Genomic DNA, 26,384 nt, shown 5'->3' with positions numbered 1-26,384 from the left:
TTTCTGTGCCTTGGGGGTATCCCAGTCTCCTCCTCTTACAAGACACCAGCCATCTTGGATTAGAACCATTATCCTGGCTTTTTAACCTAATTATCTCTTTAAAGATCCTATCTTCAAATGCAGTCACATTCTGAGATACTGAGGGTGAAGGCTTCAACTTAGGAATTTTAGGGGAGCACAATTCAGCCCAGAATAGCGGTGTGATTTGCAGTGTTGTACACACCTGGGAGGCATGTGTACAGTAGTATACTCAGGAACATCTGGCCACTTTGAGGTGCTGGACGGGGTCCACCTGGGTCAGGCATGGAAAAATCCATACCCCTTCCCATACCTTGCCCCATGTCTCTTCCACGTGGCTGTTCCTGAGTTGTATGCTTTTATGACAAACCAGTCATCTGGTAAGTACACTGTCCTGAGTTATGTGTGTGAGCCATTCTAGCAAATGACATAATGTCAGGGTTGAGTTACACTGTAGGACACCCAGTCGGTGGCTGCCAAGAATAGGAAACTGCTTTGTATGGAAAAACCCACGTCTGGTGTTGGAAATAGATGTTGGAAATAGACGCTCGGTGCCGCAAAGAAAAATCAGCACTGAGACAAAGGATCTTTGAGCCAATGCAATTTTTACTCCCTGGACTGCAGGAAGGGTACTCCGGGTAACCATCGTGCCATGAGAGTACAAAGAACAAAGGGAAACACACAACTTTATTTCTTACGCATTTGGCGTCATCCTTACTGCTGTGTCTGATCTCCGTTGGCTGGAGGCAGACCTCACAATCTTACTAATACCCAATTGGCTAACAACTTAAAACTTTTCTAAACAGGTAAAAGCAATGGAGAGCAGGGACATGCCTGTGAGCACGTCCGGCACAGATATCTTGGTTACAGTACAAGGACATAGAATGTACTACGTGCCTGTAAGCATGGCATGTCTAACGGCTACGTAGGATAGGGCTTCATGAAGTTAGTAGCACACTTATTCTCTAACAATAAAGGAAACCTTAAAAAGGAACTTTTTCCACTTCCCACATCTGGTGTCAGAAGTGTGGAGTGTAGAGGGAGCAGGGGTTTTATATCACTTTTCAAGTGGATTTTTTGCCCCTCACTTTGGAAACACAAGAACTTAATTCCTCCCCTTCTGGTCAACTGAACTGCCCTTAAAGTGCCCCCCAAGGGACGCCTCAGGCATGGCAGACCACAGCAAAACCAGCAGAGGGGCTTGAGTTATCTGGGTGGACTGTCTACACTGTCAATACCCAGCTTTGTTCTGACAGCGTAGACCTGAATCAAGAACACAAGAAAGCTGGGCATATTGGAGGGAAAGGCCACCTACGCTGTGTGTTTTGGCTTTCCAATTTTCAAAGGCTAAATTCTAGGGTTCCTCTCACATGTGGCCCTGCACATTCCAGACATTCCGAATGTTCTTCTTGTTCGTGTCCAAGGATCTTAGAAGAGGGTGTATTATTCGGAGTCAAACCCTACAGAAACCCAGAAGAATCTGTGTCACGTGGGTGTCAGCCAAGCGCTGAGTGGACTCTGTTTCCCAAGAGCTCGAACCACATGGGGTCGTGGCTCAGATAAACAGCCTTTTGAGTCTGAAGAAATGCAGCCTGCTGGCTGGTTCTTGGGGGCTTAGATAAAAGCGGAGAGGTGCATCCTGTTGGGGCAGGGGGCTCTCTTCTGGTTTTAATTAACTGGCTGTGAGGACATGCCAGGGGTTTACAAGTTCAGGAATGACATCACTCTGTTTCTGCCTTAAGATATTGAATCTAAGCCAACGGGTTCGTTGTTGCTCAATAGCACCAAAAATTGCTGAAATGTAAGTCAAGGGCACCGCTGTGCTTGCGTTTTGTTTGTTTTGTTTTTTAACTTTTCAAGTACTTAAGGCAAAAAGCAATTGTCTTTCTAGCCCTATTGGGCATCTTCTAAGGGGCCCTGGGCATCTATTTCCTGCCCGGCTGCCTGTTCTTACACAGAGAGGCATCCCAGAGCTGCCCTGGTTAGCTGTTCTCCCACCTCTCTGCTCTGTTTGCCTTGGAGTTTTATCAAGAAGGGGCAGAACAGGAGACTCTGCTGGACGCTGGAGATGTGAGGCACACCCCCCTGACCTTTCTTCCAGCCAAACGGCTCTGATAAGTGGGCAGGCCTTGAGTCTGGAGACCCACAGACACACTTGGACGATTCCTACTGACATCAGTGAGGCAATCTCCTCCCAGGGGCTTGGTGCCTGGCTCCAGAGGCAAGGCTGCTGGCCTGGACACTGACTGTCCAGTGCCACAGACATGGCCAACGGGACCAATGTCTCTGCCCCATACTACAGCTATGAATACTACCTGGACTATCTGGACCTCATTCCCGTGGACGAGAAGAAGCTGAAAGCTCACAAATGTAAGTCTGAACTAAAGGAGCCGGCCAGACAGAGGCTGGGGGCCGGCCCAAATGACTGGGCACTCCCAGCTTTCTCTGCATTCACTTATTAACTCCAGTAGACATCACAGGGAGGCAGCAGTGTGGCCAGTTCACTCGTAGATATAAATGAATGGAGCTGGGAGAGGAATTGTGTCTGTTAACTTCTGTAATAAGTCTGAAATTAACCTGCTAAGTCACAAAGACACTTTGGAAACAGAACATTTATTTTTTATTGTTTGATATATTAATTATATTATATTACATTACATTTATTTTATTTTATTTTCAAGGTAGGGTCTAGCTCTGTTGCCTAGGCTGGAGTGCAGTGGTGTGGCCATAGCTCGCTGCAGCCTCAGCTACCCTGGCCCAAGTGATCCTCCTACCTTAGCCTCCCAAGTAGCTGGGACTACAGGCACATGCCACCATGCTTGGCTAATTCTGTGTATTTTGTATAGAGTCATGTTAGGTTGCCCAGGCTGGTCTGGAACTCCTGGCCTCAAGTGATCCCCCATCTCGGCTTCCCAAAGTGCTAGAATTACAGGTATGAGCCACCGCGCCTGGCCAGAATATTTTCTTAAGGACAGATTTATTGTTTAATTTGTTTGGGGCTCCCATAAGCTGAGCGAGCTTCCTCAAATTAAAGATTTGCCTTTTCCATGGTCTGTATTTTGATTTGGGAGAGTTATTCTCTCCATCCCTAAGATGCAGGATTTAATGATTTTTATTAAAATGCCAACATACATTTAACCTTCATGGTCTCAGCAAGGACAAACCAGCATGAGTTTGCTTCTCTTTGCTCATCTGCCCTCGGATTCCTTATCTCTTGGCTAACATGGCACTATGTGGACACTCTTCTCTGAGGACTCCAGCTACTTGATCACAATGACAGATTAGATGAGTAAGTGAGCATGAGAACAAAACAAAAGCAAAACCCTGGAAGGTTGGGTCTCAGCCCTGGAAACCCATGCACTACCGAGCCCGTAAGAAGTCTTGGGTTCCTTGGATATTTCACTCACTGTAATCACATACTGTCTGTCAAACAGTAAATACAGGGCTGGCTGCAGTGGCTCACGCCTGTAATCCCAGAAACTCGGGAGGCCTAGGAGGGAGGATCGCTTGAAACTAGGAGTTCGAGGCCAGCCTGGGCAACATAGTGAGATCCCATCTGCACAAACACACAGAAAAGAATAAATGCAGGCTGGGCGCGGTGGCTCATGCCTATAATCCCAGCATTTTGGGAAGGCTGAGGTGGGCAGATCACTTGAGGTCAAGAGTTTGAGACCAGCCTGGCCATCGTGGTGAAACCCTGTCTCTACTAAAAACACAAAAATTAACCGGGTGTGTTGACCACGCCTTGTAATCCCAGCTACTCGGGAGGCTGAGGCTGGAGAATTGCTTGAACCCAGGAGGTGGAGGTTGCAGTGAGATGAGATCGTACCACTGCACTCCAGCCTGGGCAACACAGCCAGACCCTGTCTCAAAAATAAAATGAAATAAAAAAGAAAAAGTAAATACAGTCATTTGAAAGAATCGGATGATTTTCACATGAAAGAGAGTTACAGCCTGGTGCGGTGGCTCATGCCTGTAATCTCAGCACTTTGGGAGGCCAAGGCGGGCAGATCACGAGGTCAAGAGATTGAGACCATCCTGGCCAACATGGTGAAACCCCATGTCTACTAAAAATACAAAAAAAATTAGCCGGGCATGGTGGTGCTGCCTGTAGTCCCAGCTACTCGTGAGGCTGAGGCCGGAGAATCGCTTGAAACCAGAAAATGGAAGTTGCAGTGAGCTGAGATCGCGCCACCGCACTCCAGCCTGGTGACAGAGTGAGACTCCATCTCAAAAGAAAGAAAGACAGAAAGAAAGTTACACACCAGCTCAAAACTAGATGCTACTATTTAATAAAGTGAGCCAAAGCCCGGGTATAGTAGAACCCTTGGGAACAGCCATCTAGAGTGTCTTCTTAGGTAGACCTTCTGTCCCAGTGCCATTTATAACTTCTAGAAGTGAAATGTAGGCACCCATCTGTGTTTGCTGGGCATGTACTATGTCCCCAGAACTGTGCGGTAGCTTTTGCGGGGACAGTAGGTTTGTTGTGATTTTCCGATGTGAGGCAGATAATCATGAAATGAAATGCAGATTTTTGCACATACTATACAACTCACGATAAGAAGACATCCAGGGAGAAAGCGGCAGGGCTGAAATGAAAGCCCACTGGTGCATATGGCCAAAAGTTCAGAACTGCAGGCTACGTATCTATCTGGACAAAATGCCAGCTTGTGTTCAGAAAAGTCTTTTTTTAAATTAACAAAAATTAGGCCAGGAGAGGTGGCTCACACCTATAATCCTATCACTTTGGGAGGCTGAGGCGGGTGGATTGCCTGAGCTGATTAGTTTGAGGCCAACCTGGGCATCATGGCAAAATCTCATCTCTACTAAAAATACAAAAATTAGCCAGGCATGGTGGCAGGCACCTGTGGTTTCATCTGCTCAGGTGGCTGAGGCACGAGAATTACTTGAACCTGGGAAACAGAGGTTGCAGTGAGATAAGTTCGTGCCACTGCATCCCAGCCTGGGCAGCAGAGAGAGCCTCCATCTCAAAAAAAAAAAAAAAGAAAAAGAAATTATTCAAGTTACATATCTTAGGGGAGAGACATAATTACTCTCTCCCAAACCTTCATACAGACAATGAAAACCATGAAATCTGTAATTTGAGGAAATTACCCAGCTTATTGGAGACCCAGGCAAATTAAACTCTATCAGGAAATCTATCTTTAAAAAAATATTTTGACAGTCGCGGTCGCTCACACCTGTAATCCCAGCACTTTGGGAGGCTGAGGCAGGCAGATCACCTGAGGTCAGGAGTTTGAGACCAGCCTGGCCAACATGGAGGAATCTCATCTCTACTAAAAATACAAAAATTAGCTGGGTGTGATGGGGGCTGCCTGTAATCCCAGTTACTTGGGAGGCTGAAGCAGGAGAGTCACTTGAACCCAGGAGGCAGAGGTTGCTGTGAGCCGACATGGTGCAATTGCACTTCAGCCTGGGCAACAGAAGCAACACTCCATCTCAAAAAATAAAAATTATATATATATATATGTATATTTTGGGCCAGGTGCTGTGCCTCACTCCTGTAATTGGGAGGCCAAAGCAGGCAGATCACCTGACGTCAGGAATTTGAGACCAGCCCGGCCAAAATGAAGAAACCCTGTCTCTACTAAAAATATGTGCATGTAATCCCAGCTACTCTGGAGGCTGAGGCAGGAGAATCCCTTGAACTGGGAGGCAGTGAGGTTGCAGTGAGCTGAGATCGTGCTATTGCACTCCAGCCTGGGCAACTAGAATGAAACCACATCTTCATAATAATAATAATATAAATAAATAAACTATTTTTTGATTAGTGGTATTATGCTGCAGCTTTGCAAATGATGCTAGTGAAGCACACTGAAGGAGACCCTTAGGGAGAAGTAAGAGGTCTGAAGAGGGGCAGGTCCCAGCAAGTGAAGAAAGGTGATAAGGTTTGTCTTTGTCCCCACCCAAATCTCACCTTGAATTATACTCCCATAATTTCTACGTGTTGTGGGAAGGACCCAGTGGGAGATAATTGAATCGTGAGGGCAGTTTTCCCCATACTGTTCTCACAGTATGAATAAGCCTCATGAGATCTGATGGTTTGATAAGGGGTTCCCCCTTTGACTTGGCTCTCATTCTGTCTTGTCTGCTGTCATGTAAGACGTGCCTTTCACCTTCCGCCATGATTGTGAGGCCTCCCCAGCCACGTGAAGGAACTGCGAATCCATTAAACCTCTTTTTCTTTATAAATTACGCAGTCTCGGATATGCCCTTATCAGCAGCATGAAAACGGACTAATACAGAAGGTTTCCCAGGGAAGGTACAGAGAATCTGAGCCTGAAGGATCTACAGGAATTTGTCTGATAGACAAAGGGATCATCCAGGTAGAGAACAGTTACATTCACATATGCAGAGATGCTTCCTGGACCAGGATGACATGGATAATTACAGCAGTGCAAGAGCGGACTAATGCAGCCTCGCACCCTCTTTTACAGTGTGAGAGTTGTGGGAGGAAGTTTTTGGGAAGAGTGATGAAGATAGGAGCTACAGGCCACATAGGGGTCAGATTCTCACAGGCCAGCCTCAGAGGACTTCTGCCAGCTGTGGGGTCATTTAACATTGTAAGTAGGGGAAAAAACAAAAGCCAATTTGCTTGCTAAAATATCCCAGTGGCAAAAAATGTAAGGTGGCGGGTGACAGCTGAAACTATGTGATGTGCTGGGGATGGAAATATAAAGTTGAAAAGAATCCCACCCTTAGCAGTTGGCAGTCTGGGAAGCAGAGGCCAACTTAAGTGAGTGAGTGAGTAACCCATGGTGTCTTAGATATGGAAATGGAAGCGTATGGAGCACCAGTCCCAGAGAAGCCAAGTGACTTGCTTGAGAGTGCCCAGCTACATATTTGCAGAGCAGTGGCTTAAAGTCCAGTTTCCAATGCCTCCAGGGTTGTTCCCAGGACATTGTAGTGATTAGTGGGCAGACTCTTACCAGAATATATGAACCAGGGAATAGGAACCTAGATCCCAATACTCAACTGTGCCCGACGCATATTAGGCAGACAATAACTTTTTGTTAAATAAATGAACAAACGACGTGAAACAGGCAGCTCTTACACAGATTGTTAACTTTCATGATGGATGTCTGTGTCCATTATCAATGATTGCCTTTCAGCTCTGAACGCACCCTTCAAAATATGCTCTGAGATAAACCATGAGGTTCCATTCAGAACTCCTCCTTGGAAGTGAGCAGTGTCAGCTTTCTGGGCACGACAGGAGGGTGGGGGGGGGGGGGCAGCAGTGAGGTCCATATGAGGACATCTGGTGGAACCGGCTCCAGTTACTGGCCAGGGCATGGCTCCTCTGACATCTTGCAGCCTCAGTGGGGAAATAACCTCTCGGCAGCCATTTCAACAGGGAAACCAGAGTCCTGTGCACCCTGCAAACCACCCCATGATTCAATTCACCTGTGATCTGGGGAGCACTCACTGCCTCCTGGCCAGACCCCCACTTGCTCCCACCAGCACTCTGGAAGGCCATCCATTGTTGGTACATCAGCTCCAGGCCAGCCCAGGAAGTCTCTCTGATCTGGTGGCCAAACCACACTCTCTCCAAAGAGATCTGAACCCTTTCCAAGCTTGCCTTTTCTTGGTGTCAAGGGCCAAAATTCCTAAAAACCGCAACCCCCAGTCTCTCAGAATGTGACTCTATTTGGAGATAGGACCTTGACAGAGGTTATGAGGGTGGGCTGTGATCCAATCTGACTGATGTCCTTATTAGAAAAGATTAAGAAACAGATGCACACAGAGGGAAGAAGAAACAGAGAAGATGGATATTTATAAGTCAAGGAGAAAAGCCTCAGAAGAAACCAACCCTGCTGACACCTTGATCTTGGCCTTCCAACCTTCAGAATCTTGAGGACAGAGCTTTCTGTTGTTTAAACCACTCAGTTTGTGGTACCCTGTTATAGCAGCCCTAACAACTAATGCACGTGGGCACTCTCCCTTAGCCCTAGGGAACCTTATGAGGTCTGGAATTCCTTTATGCCTTACAGTTACTCTTTTATCATCTTTAATAGTTCTTCATCTTAAACTTCCCTGTTTAAACTACTCTATGGTTTCTATCTCCTGATTAGGCCCAGACTGCCACAATATCCTTCTAGTCCTTTTTCTCATGAATCTGCATAAATGTACAGAACCAGTACTCTGAAAGAGCAAGATGTATCAAGTGCACTCAGAAGGCTGCTTTCGTTTTTCTGTCAACTGCCTTGCAAACCTAACTAGTGGCACTGGCTCTTTCCATGCCTCACAGCTGCACCACTCACTCTTAAATTTGAAGAAATGTTGGAGTTACTTTAGTTACCAAAGCAAATGTCCAGTCCCATGAAATACATTTTTTAAATGTTTAAAAACAAACCATCCTTGAATTCCACTCAAGGTTAGCGCTTCCTATTTCCCCAGCATGACAGAATGGATGCTTCTCCTTTATTTGCTCTGCCAGCTCCTCTCTCTGTTCTCAGACAAACCCCACCTGGAGTCACTCCACCATCCATTTAGCCAGCTCCAGGCCCTGAGCCCACCCACCCCCAAGACCCTCTAATGTGTCTTGCACTACACACAGCTTTCTCTCTGACACCAGGATGGGAGCACCCCCCTCTACTCCGCTGCCACCAGCTGCTGAGCCTCTTGCTCTGGAGATTTTCTGGAGCACATTCCAGACTCTAGCCTGACTCAAGGGCAGGGGAAGAGCCTCTGATATGGTTTAGGTCTGTGTTCCCACTCAAATCTCATGTCAAACTGCAATCCCAATGTTGGGGGTGGTGTCTGGTGGGAGGTGATTGGATCATGGGGACAGATTTCCCCTTCGATGCTGCTCTTGTGATAGTGAGTTACTGCTTGTGAGATCTGGTTGTTTAAACATGCGTGACGCCTCCCACGGCTCCCTCCTGCTCTGGCCACGTGAAGATGTGTCTGCTTCTCCTTTGCCTTCTGCCATGACTACAAGTTTCCTGAGGACTCCTCAGCCATGCCTCCTGTACAGCCTGCAGAACTGTGAGCCAGTTAAGCTTCTTTTCTTCATAAATTACCCAGCCTTAGGGTAATTACAGCAGTGCAAGAACAGACTAATGCAGCCTCCCACCCTCTTTTACAGAGTGAGGGTTGTGGGAGACTCCACACACTGTCCCGTCTGCCATCTCTAAAAAAAATGCTTCAGAGCCAAGCATCACAAAATCAAACTTTAAGTAGTTGGCACCTGCCTTAGTCTGATCAAGCCAATGTAACAAAATACCATAGATGGGTGTTTTAAACAACAGAAATTTATTTTCACACAGTTCCAGAGACTGGAAGTCCTAGATCAAGATGACAGCAGATTCAGTGTCTGGCGAGGGCTCCCCTCCTGGCTTGCAGATGGCCGTCTTCTTGCTGTGTCTTCTCGTGGCAGTGGGCATAGTGGGGGTGGCGCAAATGAATTCTGTGTCTTGTCTTCTTCTTAGAAGGACACTAATCCCATCATGGGAGTGCCACTCTTATGATGTCATCTAAATTTCGTCAGATGAGGCCCTGCCTCCAAATACTGTCACAGTGGGAGTTAGGGATTCAACATATGAATTTTGGGGGACACAATATTCTGACCATAACAGCACCTTTGGATTGGATTTCAGTCTTGGATTTCAGCTGAAGCAGCCAGAGAGTGTCTACTATTAATATCTTATCATATTAATTAATATGTAAATTAATATATTATATACATGATAGTAATATATATCACTATTAATATAATATATAGTTATTAATATTAATGCATTATCATATATAATAGGATCTCACTGCACTGTTTTGTGTTCTGTTCATATTGACCTCATATTTTGTTTTCTCATGTCATTAAATATTCTTTCACAAAAATTTTGCAGGGTGTTATAGAAATTTGTATCTTTGAACATACAGATGTTTCCAGGATTTTGCTGCGGTAAACAATGGCCTTGGGGAGAGTAAAACTTCTTCCACTCTTGTGTGTTAAGTGAAGCTTTTATGTGTACTTTTGTTCTCAGTATTTGAATTCAGATAAAAAACAGAAGTCTAAAACAGGCTAAAGCAAAAATCTGTGTCAGGTAGTCTCAGGGATGCTGTTCCATGGCTTCAGGCGTGGGGTGAGGTGAGCATGCGTGAGGTGATGGCAGACAGCGGTCATACCGCAGAAAGCAGGTGACTTTCCTTTGCTGACTTCCTTGCTGATGAATTCAACTTTTTCTCAGCTGGTCAGTTCTTTGGAGCCTGGGTCTCCTCCCCAGTCAAACAAATCAGAAAAACATCACACCCCAGCTCTGCAAACATTCTCTGCAGTAATACACACCAAAGGCAGGAAGAAGCTGAGGGTGGATCCCAGAGCCCAGGGGTGCTTGGAGATGGGAGTAAAAAGGCACAGCTCTGGCTCAGGTGTTTTCACTAGGCTGGGCGCAGTGGCTGAAACCTGTAATCCTAGCACTTTGGGAGGCCAAGAGGGGCAGATCACTTGAGGTCAGGTGTTTGAAAACCAGCATGGCCAACAGGGCAAAATTCCGGTGGCAGGTGCCTGTAATCCCAGCTACTCGGGAGGCTGAGGCAGGAGAATCACTTGAACCTGGGAAGCAGAGGTGGCAGTGAGTCGAGATCGTGCCACTGTAATCCAGCCTGGCAACAGAGTGAGACTCCATCTATCTACACACACACACACACACACACACACACACACACACACACACGTTTTCATTAGAATGCCATTTGGGCAGCTGGCTGAAATGTGTGAGGCCAGTCTGGGTTCAACTCTTGTTCTAAGTAGAGGAGGAATCAAAATACAAAGAACACCCACGGCTCATGCATTAACCTAACAAGCAGGATGGATTTTAAGATTTTTGTGTTTATGCTGATAGGATTTGGATCTGTGTCCCCACCAAATGTCGTGTTGAATTGTAATCCCCAGTGCTGGCACGGTCGTGGGTGATTGCATCCGGGGACAGAGTTCTCATCAATGGGTTAGCACCGTCCCCTTGGTGCTGTTCTCATGATAGTGAGTTATGAAATCTCTTTGTTTAAAAGTGTATGGCACCTCCTCTTTCTTTCTCTTGCTCTGGCCGTGTAAAGTGCTGGCTCCCCCTTTGCCTTCTGCCATGATTGTAAGTTTTCTGAGGCCTCCCCAGAAGCAGAAGCTGCCATGCTTCCTGTACAGCCTGCAGAAACATGAGCCAATGAAATCTCTTTTCTTTGTAAATAACCCGGTCTCAGATATTTCTTTACAGCAATGTGTAAACAGACTAATACATACATATGCTGGAATATTTCCCATCATGTTTGGGCAGATATTTGGAAACATCTAGGGATTTATATATATTTGTATATGGAGCAGTCAGTGCTGAATTGAAGGCTCTGGGCTGCCCTCTCCCAGGGACTGCTCAAAGTCTGGTGTGATTTTGCTGCAGGCACTTGATAGGGATTTTGCCCTTGTGATTTTCAGACAGGGCCTCTGACAATTCCAAGGAAAAGTTAAGAATCACAACAGTCTGTCGTCAAGGTGGAAAATGCAAATCTGTTTCCTGAGGCCCTGCCTGAATTGACTAATTACATGTTTGATCTTCATCTGTGCCCTTTTCTGAGGCTAAGCTTAGAAGAAAACCAATCTTACAGCGACAATACAGATTATTGTAACATAGCGAGTCTCCAGACACCAGCCTATTTATCCCTTTCAGAGAGCAGGATGGGCTGATTTCCCTTGAGTAGTGCCTGGTTTGATGCTCGATTATTTACCTCTCAGGTCAACATATCTCCTTCCCTTTAGCTATGGGTTAGGAAGAATTGGTCATAGTCCACACTGACCTCTGCAGACATGCTGCTTCAATAGGATGGACTGTTCATCTGCTTCTCTGAACATTGGAAGCAAGAGAACAAACAGACATCACAAACCAATTTCTCTGTACAAATGTAGAAAATTCAAAGTACAGATTGAACAAAACAACCCCACATAACTCTTTTCCTCTCATTCAGAGCAATCAATTTCAGGCCTAAACTTTAACTGCAACTTCAAATTCTGCAATTGATCAGTCCCATGGGCAGGACACAAGTAGTGAAAGTAATTTTTAAACAACGATACCAGAATGTGTACATCTGAATGAATTTCCATCAAGGTGGCCCCCAGGGGGAGGGGCTATGCTTAAATGATTCTGCTGTTGCTCAACAACTTCTTGAACTGACATCGTTGGGTGGCCAGGACACATTCTATGAAACATCTGCTGTGGTACATTTGTATATCTTTTGAGGATGAATTTTCTTTTTGGAAATAGTTATGATTCACCCAGAAACAAGTGAGGTGAATGAAATGGGTAAGCTGATTGATACCATCTGTATGTCATAAATGAAATATCTCACAATGTAGCAGAATTATGTCTATGTGTGAGTCCTTGAAGGTAGTTCCAAAAGAAGAATCCTGTAAGTGTTTGATTAATACGTGTGTTTTAGTAATAATTATATGACTCCATGGTAGAGAGAGGACGATTATTTTGAAGATCACCTTTTACTTGGAATTTTAAGTTCTGGTACGTTTACTGAGAATGTCAGTTTCTTTGCTGACTTGGTAAAAATTTGGTACAACTAAGAGTACCAGATGAAACAGAAGTTAGTTTCTCTCAGTGTACAAGGAGGCAGCTCCATGGAGTCCTTAGGACCTCACATTCTTCCAGCTCATTGCTCTGCCATCCGTGGGATATGGCCGCCCTCATCCTCATGTTGCAAGCCATGCTCTGACTATCACATCCACGTGCAGGCAGCAACATGGAGTAAGGGAATAAGAAAGGACACACGGTGCTAGAAGTCTAGCAATCCCTGGAGGGAGGCTCCTATAAGCTGTCCTGTGAGGGCTCCACTCATATCTCATTGGTCAGAATCTTATCACATGGTTCTCTGAAAAGGAGGCAAGAAAATGGAGTCTTTAACCCAGGCGGCCATGTGTCCCGATACAAGCAAGTTTCTATTACGACAGAAGCACACAAGGGCTGACCTTAGTGTTGACAACTCGTAACCTACGCCACAATTCCTTTTTTTTTTTTTGAGATGGAGTCTCACTTTGTCACCCAGGCTGGAGTGCAGTGGCTCAATCTCAGCTCACTGCAACCTCTGCCTCCCAAGTTCAAGTGATTCTCCTGCCTCAGCCTCCTGAGTAGCTGGGATTATAGGCATGAGCTACCACATCTAATTTTTTTTTTTTTCGTATTTTTAGCAGAGATAGGGTTTCACCATGTTGGCCAGGCTGGTCTCCAACTCCTGACCTCAGTGATCCACCTGCCTTGGCCTCCCAAAGTGCTGAGATTACAGGCATGAGCCACCCCGCCTCATAATTCCCTGTACTTATATCTGACATTAGGGTGAGCTTGAAGGATGCAATGGTATTACTTGCCACAAATCCTCTTAACAGAAACAATCTTAGTTCTATTTATAAATCACTTCATAAACATGGAACAAGAAATGATGCCATGTGCATTACACATACATATTTTAATTCTCCTAACATATATAATTCCATGCAAGTAATACCTATTATATAGGAGCTACTGTCCTCAGTTTACAAATGAGAAGATTTAGAGATTAGCCAGGGAACACCCACCTCCAGATCCTGGGTTCTTAACCACCCACATTATTATTCCCTAATAAGGAAAAAAGCTTTTTATTTTTTATTTTTTTGAGACTAAGTCTCACTCTGTCACCCAGGATGGAGTGCAGTGGTGCGATCTTGGCTTATTGCAGCCTCCACCTCCTGGGTTGACCAGGCTGGCCTCGAACTCCTGAACACAAATTATCCTCTTGTCTTGACCTCCCAAAGTGCTGGGATTACAGGCATGAGGCACCAACACCCAGCCACATCTTGATTTTCTGCTAGAACTCTGGAACCCAAACATTAGTTAAATGAAGAATGGAGGAATGCTAAAACCGTTTATTTAACAAAACAGAAGTGCCTACTCTAAGCAGGGAGCCCGCAGAGTGGACGAATTTGTTAACTCCAAGTTAGGACAAGAATCCCCCAAGATGAAATGCAGCCTGGCCATGTCATCCAGAACCATTCCTTGTCACTCCGCTGCTGACGACTAATTCCCCTCATTCTACCAGTATGGACCAAGAGGAGAAGGAATGAAAGGAAGGAGGGAAGAGAGGAGAGAGGGAAGGAAAGGAGGAAAGAACGGGCAGGGAGAAGGGAGGAGAGGAGAGGAGAGGAGGTGGAGTTTCTATGGCTGGATCAGTTTCACTGTCAGCCCAGCCTGGGGCTCCCTGTTGGGAAAACCAGCCCAGGATGTCTCAACATTTCCAGCACTGGAGAGTCACACCTCTTGTCCTTGGAGCAAAATATTCTCTCCAAGCACTTGAGTGAACCTTTAGAAAGAGGAAAAAGAACAGTATTCTCTTACCTGTTTTTTTCAACAGAACATGCTGAAAGCAATTTTAGTACAGAAAATGACTAGCGGCTGAGGATTGCCTTTTGGTCTGACAAAACTTAAACCCCACTTGTCTGAAGACACTGTGTTCTGTGAAACCTGTCATCTTATTTCTTGCTCAGTATCTAAGGATGATGACAAGGACTCAGACAAGTGTCAGTCTGGGAGAAGAGGCCTCTTAGGCGCTGAGTTTGAAGCTGTTCCCTTAGATCCCTGGCAGAACTTACTTAAGTGCTGTAAAACCTCAAACCCTGTACTGTTTTTATGAAGGAAGAAGAGCGTTAGTGTCTGCAGAAACCTAAAATATCCCTACAGAATAAAACTTCCAATCACATTTTCAGAAAGCATGTGTATTTTTACACGTGAGGGTTGTAAAATAGATTGTGACTCTTGGGGAGAGCAGAACAATGAACAGTGGGTGGGCAAGGAAGGCTAAGAGTCAGAGGCTTGTTTCAAAAGCCCTTCGGCTGGCCGGGCGTGGTCACTCACACCTGTAATCCTAGCACTTTGAGAGGCTGAGGCGGGTGGATCATGGGGTCAGGAGATTGAGACCAGCCTGGCTAACATTCTGAAACCCCATCTCTACTAAAAATACAAAAATTAGCTGAGTGTGATGGCAGTTGCCTGTAGTCCCAGCTACTTGGGAGGCTGAGGCAGGAGAATTGCTTGAACCCAGGAGGCAGAGGTTGCAGTAAGCTGAGATTGTGCCAATGCACTCCAGGCTGGGTGACAGAGCAAGACTCTATCTCAAAAAAAAAAAAAAAAAAAAAAGTCCTTAAGCTTAGGACAGACAATCCAACCTCATTTCCCTTTCCCCAGGAATCCAGAGGTGCCTTTAAAAAGTCCACTGCTCTAGGGGACTGCATGAGTTTCTCAGCTCGGAGACAATATTAAAGACAGGAGAGCAGCCTGGTGGGCTTTGCTGTCCCAGCCCCCCGGAGTGTAAATGCCAAGTTGCTGATGAGTACAAGGCAGTGGATGCTCGTGATTCTTTTGCAAGTACTGTGACTTTATATTATACCCTGTTTTAGATTTTTTGTTTCTATTTTTTCTTCTTCTTTTTTTTTTAATAGGGACGGGGTTTCTCCATGTTGGTCAGGCTGGTCTTGAACTCCTGACCTCAGGTGATCCACCCACCTCAGTCTCCCAAAGTGCAGAGATTATAAGCATGAGCCACTGTGCCCAGCCTCTGATTTTGATTTTTGAGACAGCGTCTTGCTCTGTGGCCCAGGCTGGAGTGTGGTGGCATGATCAGAGTTCACTTCAACCTTGAACTCCTGGCCTCAAGTGATCCTCCAGCCCCAGCCTCATGAGTGGTTAGAACTGCAGGCACACACCACCATGCCCAGGTAATTTTAAAACTTTTTTTTTGTAGAGATGGGGGTTTTGCCCAGGCTGGTCTTAAACTCCTGGGCTCAAAGTAATCCTCCCACCTTGGCCTCCCAAAGTGTTGGGATTAAAGGCATGGGCCACTGTGCCCAGCTCACTATACCTTGTTTTTAATGTTAAATTTTAGGGTCCAAGATCAACTCTTAGGAGTCCTCGGTTTTTCCTTCTATCTGTCAGGGATCATAGAGGGCAGAGCTGACACCCTTTACTCAAATACCACTCTTCACCCCAGAGCCTCCACCTCCGCCTGTATGTAGATTACTCTCACTCTATTCATTCTTTCAGTGGTTTGCACATTCTCTCATTCATTTGCTCACAGTATTAGTGCTGGAAGCACTGCAAAAGTTCAGAGGAGGAGGAGGCTGGGGGTGGAACATTGCATGTGAATGGAGGGAGTAAGCAATTTCCGATGTGCTGGGTTAGCCCCCTCTGAATCCTGAACAGACCCTCGCAGAAGGTGCTCAACGAATTCTCCTTAAACTATCATCCTCTAGTAATCCCTTTTGGCCACATACGTAGGTGTCTAGAATAACCCAGCTTGGGGCATCTGGGCATCACGCAGTTGGTCTCGGATAAGACACTTGCAGACCCTAATTATGAGCCGGATGCCCTTTGCCCATCGCCACAGACTACCACCAAGAAAAACTGTCGGACTGGAAAGTAGCTCCAAAGCAACTTGCCGAACGTTCTGGAACTGGAGCCTGGGAAGGGGCAGGTCCCCTCCTGGCCTGCCAGGTCCCAGAGAGGCTAAGTGTGTTTCCTGGTTTCCCTTTCCCTCTCTAGCCTCAGGCCACAAATACAGCCATCAGGCTGGTAGCACGAGTGCTTTTTCCTTCTTGCCACAGCCCAGGATGAGACTTTCTGCCTGAGAGAGAGACTCACTATTTCTGCCTCACTGATCCAGGCCTGAGCAGACCTAGCTTAACTGCTGTAGAGAGGAAAGGGCCTCTCCACCTGAGCCCTGCAGCCCAGCGCACATCCTCCTTAAAGTGTTCAACTCTTGGGGTCTCTGAAGCTGTTCCACCAATGGCCCCTGGGAGGCGCTGCATCCCTCCGGGGCCCAGGAGTCCCTCCTGATACACGGAGCTGCTCACAGCCCTCCCCTCTCCCTCCCATCCTTCAGGACTGTTCCTCTGAGCAGCACTAGGAGCCGGGCAAGCAGATGCATGGGGGTGGCGGGCACACAATTCCATTCACTGTTTTCCTCTTAACAGACAATCACCCTAAACAGACCCCATGGCCAGCTGCCTTGAGAATAAAACACTTCCTGGTTCCCTGTTCTTTCCCAAAGTTATTGTTAATGGAAGATCTTCCCCATGGTAACAGCTGAGAGGCTGGAGGACGACCAAACCCTCAGGGCCCTCGTTCCACAATACCCGGGACTCCTTACTAATCCTCGGTGTTGCCTGATGTCAACATCAAACCGACACTGAGATGCATCTCCTCCTCCCGCAGATTCCATCGTCATCGCACTCTGGGTGAGCCTGGCTGCTTTCGTGATGCTCCTCTTCCTCATTCTGCTCTACATGTCCTGGCCGGGCTCCCCGCAGATGAGGTGAGTAAGAAGGGGTGTGGGTCTGTGGGTAACTCAGACATTGTCCAGTGAGTTAACAGTGCAGGTCGAGTATCTCTCATCCAAAATGCTGGGGACCAGAAGTATTTCAGATTTGGGATTTTAAAATATTTGCATTATACCTACTTAGCTCAGCATCTCAAATCCAAACATCCAAAATATTCCAGCGAGCATTTCCTTTGAGCATCATGTCAGTGCTCAGTAAGTTTCAGATTTTGCAGCGTTTCCGATTTTCGGATTTGGGATGCTCGACCTCTGTCCCTACAACAGAATAGTATTCAGCAATGAAAAGCGACAGAGTCCTGATCCATGCTACAACATGGATGAACCTCAAAAACATCATGCTAAGTGAAAGAAGACAGACACAGAGTGGTGAGGAGGAGGACTAGGGTTGGTTGCCATTATGGACTGTTACGTCCCTTACTGACAGAACTCCATTCACACAAAACATCCATAGTAGGCAAATCCAGAGAGAGAAAGCAGATTAGCAGCTGCCTAAAGTGGTGTGGAGAGCAGGGAATGGGGAATGACTACGGAAGTGTTTCTTTTGGGGATGATAAAAATGTTCTAAAATTAAGCTGAGCATGGTGGCTCATGCCTGTAATTCCAGCACTTTGGGAGGCCAAGGTGGGTGGATCACTTGAGGCCAGGAGTTCAAGACCAGCCTAGCCAACTTGGTGAAGCCCCATCTCTACTAAAAATACAAAAATTAGCCAGGCGTGGTGGCACACACTTGTAATCCTAGCTACTCAGGAGGCTGAGGCAGGAGAATCGCTGGAACCTGGGAGGCGGAGGTTGCAGTGAGCCGAGATTGCGCCACTGTGCTCCAGTCTGGGCAACAGAGTGAGACTCCATCTCAAAAAAAAAGTCCTAAAATTAAGCCAGGCACAGTGGCTCACACCTGTAATCCCAGCACCTTGGGAAGCCAAGGCAGGAGGATCACTTGAGCCCAGGAGTTTGAGACCCTGTCTCCACGAATACATATATAAAATTAGCTGGGCATGGTGGTGTGCACCTGTGATCCCAGATACTTGGGAGGCTAAGGTGGGAGGATTGCTACAGCCTAGCAGGTCAAGGCTGCAGTGAGCTGTGATCACACCACTGCGCTCCAGCCTGGGTGACACTGCAAGACCCTGTCTCCAAAAAAAAGTTCTAAAATCAGATAATGGTGATGGTTGCACAACTCTGTGGATGTGCTAAAGACCGCTGAATTACTCTTTAAGTGAGTCAACTTAGTGAAATGAAAATATAGCTCAGTACAGCTGTTCAGGAAAATGAAGCCAGCATGACACCACGGGCATTAAGTCCTGCCGGCCAGCTCATCAGGAACATCAGAGCCTCACCTTTGGCCGGGCATGGTGGCTCACAGCTGTAATCCCAGCACTTTGGGAGGCCAAGGTGGGCAGATCACCTGTCAGGAGTTTAAGAACAGCCTGGCCAACATGGCGAAAACCCATCTCTACTAAAAATATCAAAAGGGAAAACCCATCTCTACTAAAAATGTCAAAAAAAATTAGCCAGGTGTGATGGTGCATGCCTGCAATCCCAGCTACTCGACAGGCTGAGGCGGAAGAATCACTTGAACCCAGGAGGCAGAGGTTGCAGTGAACAGGGCTTGCGCCACTGCACTCCAGTCTGGGCAAGAAGAGCAAAACTGTCTCAAAAGAAAAAGAAAGAAAGATGCCTACTTAAGCACCTCTGGTCACTATCTGTTATCGGATGCCTGCTGTGTGCACTAAACCGGAGGTGAAATCCAGGGCTCTAGGCAGCGATTGGAACCTGGCTTGTTTTCTGTTAACTCCTCTGTTAGAGGATTGGCTGCCACCTCCAATGTTCCCTTCTAGGTGAAAGGGCCCCCACAGCTGCTGCTCTCCTAATGACTGTTCTTAGGAGGGACCCTATAACTTGCCATCGCTGACCAAAGAGGGCCTATCCAGTGGCTGGCCCGTGCCCTTGGCAATGTGTGGCCCCACAAAAGGGCAGGGGCCAGTCCGATTCTTGTCTTTGGAAATTGGAATCTAGAAGCTGAGAGACAAACCTGGTGGTTGTGGGGCTGCCCTGAGCGGTCCAGGAGGAGGAGTAGGGCTGGGTGCTATTGTGGACCGTTACAGCCATTACGGACAGAAGTCTTGGGAACTGGAATCCCTAAGTGTGGGAAGCTGGTCAGCAGAAAGATGAGCCGAAGTGCTCTGAGGAAGAGCTGAGGGGCCTTGGAGCCCTGAGCCAATGCGTCCCACACCAGGTCCTACGAGGAGCGGTGGACGCGTGCATTCACACAGTGCCATAGTGTTCTCTGTTGCTGTAACAGAATACCTGAGACTAGGTGATTTATGAAGAAGAGGCTTATTTAGCTCATGGTTCTGAAGGCTTAGAAGTCTAGGAAGCATGGCACCGACATCTGCCCAGCTTCTGGTGAGGGCCTCGTTTTGCAAAAAGAACTTATCTAATTCAGTCTAGAGAAAAAGAGACTCATCCATTGGAACGAACTCATTACCTCTTAAAGGCCCCTCCTCCCAGTATTGCCACACTGGGGACCAGGCATCCACACGAGTTTTTGTGGGGACAATCACACCACAGCCCAGTGTCACCTCAAAGGGGTCTCTGATTCTCCCCGCCCCCACCTGTGTCACCCACCAGGGCTACACTTGCCGGGCCATTTCTGCTCACCTTTGGTCACATATGGAAGGTAGCTTTAGAACAATAAAGAAATTCGTTCACACTCTCACTCTTTTTTTCTTCAGAGACAGTCTTGCTCTGTCACCCAGGCTGGAGTGCAGTGGTGTGATCTCGGCTCACTGTAACCTCTGAGTCCCAGGTTCAAGCAATTCTCCTGCCTCAGCCTCCCAAGTAGCTGGGATTACAGGCACCCACCACGACGCCTGGCTACATTTTTGTATTTTTAGTAGAGATGGAGTTTCACCATGTTGGCCAGGCCAATCTTGAACTCCTGACCTCAGGTGACCCACCCGCCTTGGCCTCCCAAAGTGCTGGGATTACAGGTGGGAGCCACCGCACCCAGTCTGAAATGCATTCTTTTCTTTCAGTTTCTAGAAATCACATTCAATTTAAGCACTTTTTTTTTTTTTTTTTTTTTGAGATGGAGTCTTGCTCCGTTGCCCAGGCTAGAGTGCAGTGGCGTGATCTTGGCTCACTGCAACCTCTGCCTCCCGGGTTCAAGTGATTCTCCTGCCTCAGCTTCCTGAGTAGCTGGGACTTCATAGGCATGCACCACCATGCCCGGCTAATTTTTTGTATTTTTAGTAGAGATGGGGTTTCACCGTGTTAGCCAGGGTGGTCTCGATCTCCTGACCTCGTGATCCGCCTGCCTCGGCCTCCCAAAGTGTTAGGATTACAGGTGTGAACCACCATGCCCAGCCCATTTTAAATGCATTTTTACACCTGAGACACATCTGAGGGATAATTGGGTGATGTCACCTTTCTTTTCTACTCTTGTGAGGTGACCTGCAGCTGCCCTGTGCCGGGGAGTGTGCAAGGATTGTCAGTAATCCTCCCGATGCCAAGTTCCCCAGTCTGGTCTGGCAAGCCCAGGGGCTGCCCCCTCTGTGCCCAGCTCCCGGGTGAGGCCTTCTGAGCTATTCACAGGGGCAAATTGATGACACTGTGTATCCTGACCAGACACAGTGCTTACTAAAGAAAATGCTCTCAGGGTACTTGGTAACAGATCTTGAATGCTCAGGGCAGCAAAGTGGATCCTTAGCAAGATTTAGGAGTCACTTCCTGAGGAGCTGACCTTCCCATGAGGAAGGGAAGGAAGGAGGGCATTCTTAGACGAGTGCCATCTGAAAAGAGGACCTCTGCCCAGTGGGCTCATCACCTGGTACTCTTCATTCATGTTAGCATTGTAACCACATTTAAAGTCGTTTTATATATCACCTTATTTCATCCTGAGGACATCTGTGAGGCAATATTGTCCTATTTTATGGATGACATTGAAGGCAGCTGGGAAGTGATGGCAGGGGCTCACTCCAGGCAGCCATGTCCACTGCCCCAGCACCTCCCCAGCAGGAGAATCCACCCAGGGAGGACGCATATCTAGCCAAGTGTATCAGTCTGTTCTCAGCAGCTAATAAAGATATATCTGAGGCTGGGTAATTTATAAAAGAGGATAATGGACTTACAGTTCCACAAGGCTAGAAAGGCCTCACAATCATGGCAGAAGGCAAAGAAGAGCAAAGCCACGTCTTACGTGGTGGCAGGCAAGAGGGCACGTGCAGGGAAACTCCCCTTTCTAAAACCGCCAGATCTCTCAAGACTTATTCACTATCACGAGAACAGCAAGGGAAAGACCTGCCCCATGATTTAATTACCTACCATTGGGTACCTCCCACGACACGTGGAGATTATTACAATTCAAGGTGAGATTTATGTGGACCAAATCGTATCAACAAGATACAAGTTGCCTTGGGGTACAGATATAAAATGAGCTACACTCAGATACAGGGCTGGATGGGAGGTCAGCCCGCCCCTTAGCCTGATCCTAAATGAATATAGAAAGAAGTGGCCTCCAGGGAAAGACCCGAGGCCTAGTTCCCAACAAAGCACTTTCTCTGACATTTCTCTAGAATGGCACATTTGTGAGCTGGCTCACCCTTCTCAGAAATTTGCCTGTGTGGCCTTCTCTATGGGGTCTGGTCCGATGGCAGGTGTAGCAGGACAGCCCCCAGCCCCGCCATGGGCTGTTCTGCAGCAACTTTGACGCCTGCCTCCCACTCTGCTTCTTTTCACAGGAACAGTCCCAAGCACCACCAAACATGCCCCTGGAGTCACAGCCTCAACCTTCACCTCTGCATCCAGAAGTGCCTGCCTTGCCGCTACCGCAGGGAACCCCTGGGGACCTCACAGGCTCTGGTGCGCTCAGTGGAGCCAGGGAGCAGAACTGGCTCTGACCAGCCGCTACGACAGGAGAGCTCCTCCACCTTGCCGCCGGGGGTCTTCCAGACCCACCCCACTCTCCTCTGGGAAATGACCCTCGATGGGGGTCCCGTCATCAGGAGCAAGCCCAGCGAGCCTCCCCCTGGAGACAGGACCTCTCAATTGCAGAACTGATGTCAGTGAATCATGGCCATAGCTGCGTGGACTGGTGAAATCAAACCAACCTGGACACATACGTCTTTGTTCTTCTTGGAGGCTGTTTGCATGTGGCAGAAAGGGCACGTAGGTCAAGTGCAACTAGAGCATCCTATGCCTTTGACAAAGACTGCAGTGGCCCCTCGAGCGCAGAGGTCATCCCAGGTGTTGCTGATTTTATTGAGCACACTTAGCCTGCTTGCTTATGGCTTATGTTTGTTTAGGGAATAAGAAAATAAAATATATGGAAATCAAGAGGAAAGGCTGTTTGCTTACTAATCTTGACCATGTCACTTTACCATTACTGTGCAATGTGTTATCAGTCCTGAGTTCACCTGGTCCGTCTGTACCTTTGTCAAGATGCAGGGTAAGTTCTCATCCAACCTCCACCGACACCCTCCGGCTCCCCCAGATGTGATGGCATCTGGCCCGCCAGGTCAGCTTGCTGCAGTCAGGGGACCTGAGTGGCAGCTTCAGCCTCCCCATAGCCTTTCGAAGACAGAGCCTGAGGAAGTGTCTCCCCTGGAGGGCAGGCAGCCAATCGCTGTCAGCAGCCAGACCTGGCAGGCAGGGCCTATGCCCAAATGCTGTCATAGAACACGAAGAGCCCTGGAAGCTGGCAGCAAGGGTCTCTTTCTGGATGTGTCTCTATGTGACAGTGGATGTGGGGGTCCCTGAAAGATCTAGTCCTCTAGTGCCCAGCAGCCTTGGCCCTGGAGAGGAGACAGCATCACACTGCAAATCCCAGAAAACCCACGTGTCCCCTACAGCTTTCAGGCAGGGAGGGAGTTGGTGGGTTTTATTTTTAAAATAACTGTGCCCCCCTCCTTTTTTTTTAACCATAGCACTTACAATATTTATAATTTAGCATTTTCTGTTTCAAGTCAGGTGAAGACCACGTACAATCTATTCCCCATGGGAGGAGATTCCCTTCCTCCTCACTGAGTGGCTGGAAAATACACCGACAAGATCAGGGCAGTGGATTTGGAAGGGAGAACAGAGAAAGCAGGACTGATGAGCTCCAGAGATGCAGAAACGAGGGTGAGCTGCTGGAAACGGGTCCTCACTTGACTGAGCTGGGACTCGGCTGCGGAGCCCTGGTCACCGCCTGAGGTTGCATGTATTTGACTTGCTGGGTCCTAAGGACCCGGGAGGCAGCTCAGGCCTGGAGCCGGGGATGAAGCCGTGAAATTCACCCCGCCTGCTCGATGTCCCTCCGTGTGCCCCCAGAGGCACGGAGCTCAGGGATATTCCCCAGACAGTGTCTTTCCGGCCAATGCCCTCTGGATAAATGAGCAGAGGTGCCTGTAACCAAAGGAGTCCCCATAGGCATGCTGCGGAGAGGTGGATGAAGATAAAGGGGAACTGGGAAGAGAAGGCTTCGCTGGAGCAGTGCTTGCCTGAGTCCAGCTTGGACCTAAATGTGGAATTTCAACTTCAGGATAGTCTCAAAGAATAGTGTTGTAAGGTTTATTTGGGTAGGAAAGGGGACAGGGGAGGCAAGTGACCCTTGCTTTGTAGACAATGAGCCCTATTTGTGGTGAAGGGACTGTATGCTGATAAGCATTACTCATGCTTTGGTTAAAGTCACCAGCTGGGCGCGATGGCTCACACCGGTAATCCCAGCACTTTGGGAAGCCAAGGCGAGTGGATCATCTGAGGTCAGAAGTTCGAGACCAGCCTGGCCAATTTGGTGAAACCTTGTCTCTACTAAAAATACAAAAATTATCTGGGTGTGGTGGCAGGTGCCTGTAATCCCAGCTACTCTGGAGGCTAAGGCAGGAGAATCGCTTGAACCTGGGAGGCAGAGGTTGCAGTGAGCCAAGATCATGCCACTGCACTCCAGCCTGGGCGACAGAGTGAGACTCCACCTAAAAAAAAAAAAAAAAACGCTTTTAAGTCACCTAAAACAGAAGCCATTGTCAAGAGCCCTGGTGAAAAAGTGTAACTGTTTCAGACAAAACTGAGGCGCGGTCAGCACTCTGTATGCTACATGGCAAATGAAACCACCGCGTCCTAGGCTGCGGAGCAGACCCCGAGCCCCAGCTGTGCAAGAGAGTTCAAAAGGAACAGATAGAAATTTTAATGGAAAAACACGAAATTTCATGATTTTTGTCAGCTGCATTACCAACTAATATATGATCATTAATAGTATAATTCTGACCTTTAAAATAAATGCAGAACATTTGTGGAACAAAAATAGCCTCCTAACATCAATTAAAGGAAAACACAAAAACCTTACAAAAATAGACATTTATTAAAACAGTTATAAAGTTCTAAACCCCCTCCTTGAAGTACAGCTTTCAACATTACAGGCTTGTCTTCTCGAAGCAGAGGTCAAATCGCTTTCATACTTAAGGATTCAGGGTAACATCCTTTTAATAAAATAATGAACAACCACTGGCAGAAATTAACTTATTCAAAAAGCCATACTAAACTTTGTTATGACTTTTTATAAAAAAATAAATTTTATTTATTTTTTTGAGATGGAATCTTGCTCTGTGACCCAGGCTGGAGTGCAGTGGTGCGATCTCAGCTCACTGCAGCCTCCACCTCCTAGGTTCAGGCGATTCTCCTGCCTCAGCCTCCCCAGTAGCTGGGATTATAGGCATGCACCACCACGCCTGGCTAATTTTTGTATTTTAGTAAAGACAAGGTTTCACCAAGTTGGCCAGGCTGGTCTCAAACTCCTAACCTCAGATGAACTACCCGCCTTGGCCTCCTGAAGTGCTGGGATAACAGGTGTGAGCCACAGCGCCTGGCTGAAAAATAAACCGTAAACATCTCTCTTCATTAATATCTGACACCTTTTGACATTTCAGCTTTAACACGCATGAATCTCTTCAGCATTCAGAAGTGCTGCCTCAACTTGAGCAACTTCCTGTGAATGAGCTCCAAGCCCCTAGAGAGGACGGGCTGGCCTGACGCACTGGAGGGGCCTCATGGCCTGGAAGTCCCCACATTCCCTCCCTGCAACTCTGACGCTGGGCACACAGGCCCGAGTTTATCATTTACTGGCCAGTTCAATAAAGTCCTTCTCGTGCCTTCTCTGGAAACCCTTGACTCAACCAAACTTCTGGAAGCTGATGCTGTGCTCGAGGCTCTGGTCATCAGGGCGTACGGCGCTGGCCGGCAGAAGTCAAGCATCCGGGGCTGCACTGGCGACGTCCTTGCACAGCACCACGATGGCCTCCTCTTCACTGCTCAGGGCATCGTCTGCGTCCTCACACACCATCCGGATGTGGGTTAAGAGGGTATTCGGCCGCTGGGCCCCCAGCCAGACATCCTTTATGTAGAGGGACACCAGGAATGCTGCGGACGCTGAACAGGAGCAGGGGATAGGCTGTTAGAACGCACACGTGCTCAGCTGGAAAATGGGTCATCCTGCCCACGACGTACCGGCTTTGCCAAGTGCCCAAATGAACCATGCCACCGGCCTGCGCAACCCAAGTGAGCTGACCGAGTTGACAACTCATTCTGCCTTTGCTTAACTTTTGTGTTAATCTTTTTTATTCACTTAAACATTTTTCTTTTTTTTTTTTTAAGACAGGGTCTCACTCTGTCACCCAGACTGGAGTGCAGCAGTAGGATCTCAGCTCACTGCAGCCTCGACTGCCTGGGCTCAAGCGATCCTCCCACCTCAGCCTCCAGAGTGGCTGGGACTACAGGTGCATGCCACCACGCCCAGCTAATTTTTGTAGAGACAGCGTTTCACCATGTTGCCCAGGCTGGTCTCAAGTCATCTGCCCACCTCAACCTCCCCATGTGCTAGGAGTACAGGTGTGAGCCACCATGCCTGGCAAAAATGTATCTTTCTTCTGATGAATGTGTATGGATCCCCTCAAAAAGCTGTTATAAAACAAGTCTCTTCCAGGTTCTGACTGCCAATGCCAAGAATGAGACTGAAG

The 26,384-nt window shown here is 47.5% G+C and overlaps 2 protein-coding genes across 5 annotated transcripts in view; one reads left to right on the top strand and one right to left on the bottom strand.

The window, feature by feature from the left end:
* Window positions 1–1,544: 1,544 nt before the first annotated feature.
* Window positions 1,545–25,515, top strand: MRAP (melanocortin 2 receptor accessory protein). 3 transcript variants are annotated; one of them, XM_032277041.1, is made up of 3 exons: window positions 1,545–1,650; window positions 17,271–17,370; window positions 22,137–22,733. In XM_032277041.1, exons 2-3 carry the CDS (start codon window positions 17,315–17,317, stop codon window positions 22,453–22,455), a joined length of 375 nt encoding a protein of 124 aa, XP_032132932.1. In that variant the 5' UTR covers window positions 1,545–1,650; window positions 17,271–17,314; the 3' UTR covers window positions 22,456–22,733. The 3 variants fall into 3 exon arrangements, with proteins under 3 accessions (XP_032132932.1, XP_032132933.1, XP_032132931.1); XM_032277042.1 differs by lacking the exons at window positions 1,545–1,650; window positions 22,137–22,733 and adding exons at window positions 1,712–2,388; window positions 25,299–25,515; XM_032277040.1 differs by lacking the exon at window positions 1,545–1,650 and adding an exon at window positions 1,899–2,388.
* URB1 (URB1 ribosome biogenesis homolog) overlaps window positions 25,152–26,384 on the bottom strand; it is a 74,979-nt gene continuing 73,746 nt past the window's right edge. For both annotated transcript variants that reach the window (XM_032277038.1, XM_032277039.1), the window contains exon 39: window positions 25,152–25,797. In XM_032277038.1, the coding sequence (XP_032132929.1) occupies window positions 25,616–25,797 (182 nt within the window). In that variant the 3' untranslated portion in view covers window positions 25,152–25,615. The remainder of the gene's footprint in view (window positions 25,798–26,384) is intronic.

This window comes from Sapajus apella, unplaced genomic scaffold (genome assembly GCF_009761245.1).
Source record: "Sapajus apella isolate SASKATOON/1434 unplaced genomic scaffold, GSC_monkey_1.0 scaffold8, whole genome shotgun sequence".
In the NCBI taxonomy this organism is placed as follows: Eukaryota; Metazoa; Chordata; class Mammalia; order Primates; family Cebidae; genus Sapajus; species Sapajus apella.
This window is presented reverse-complemented; position numbering and strand designations above follow the sequence as displayed.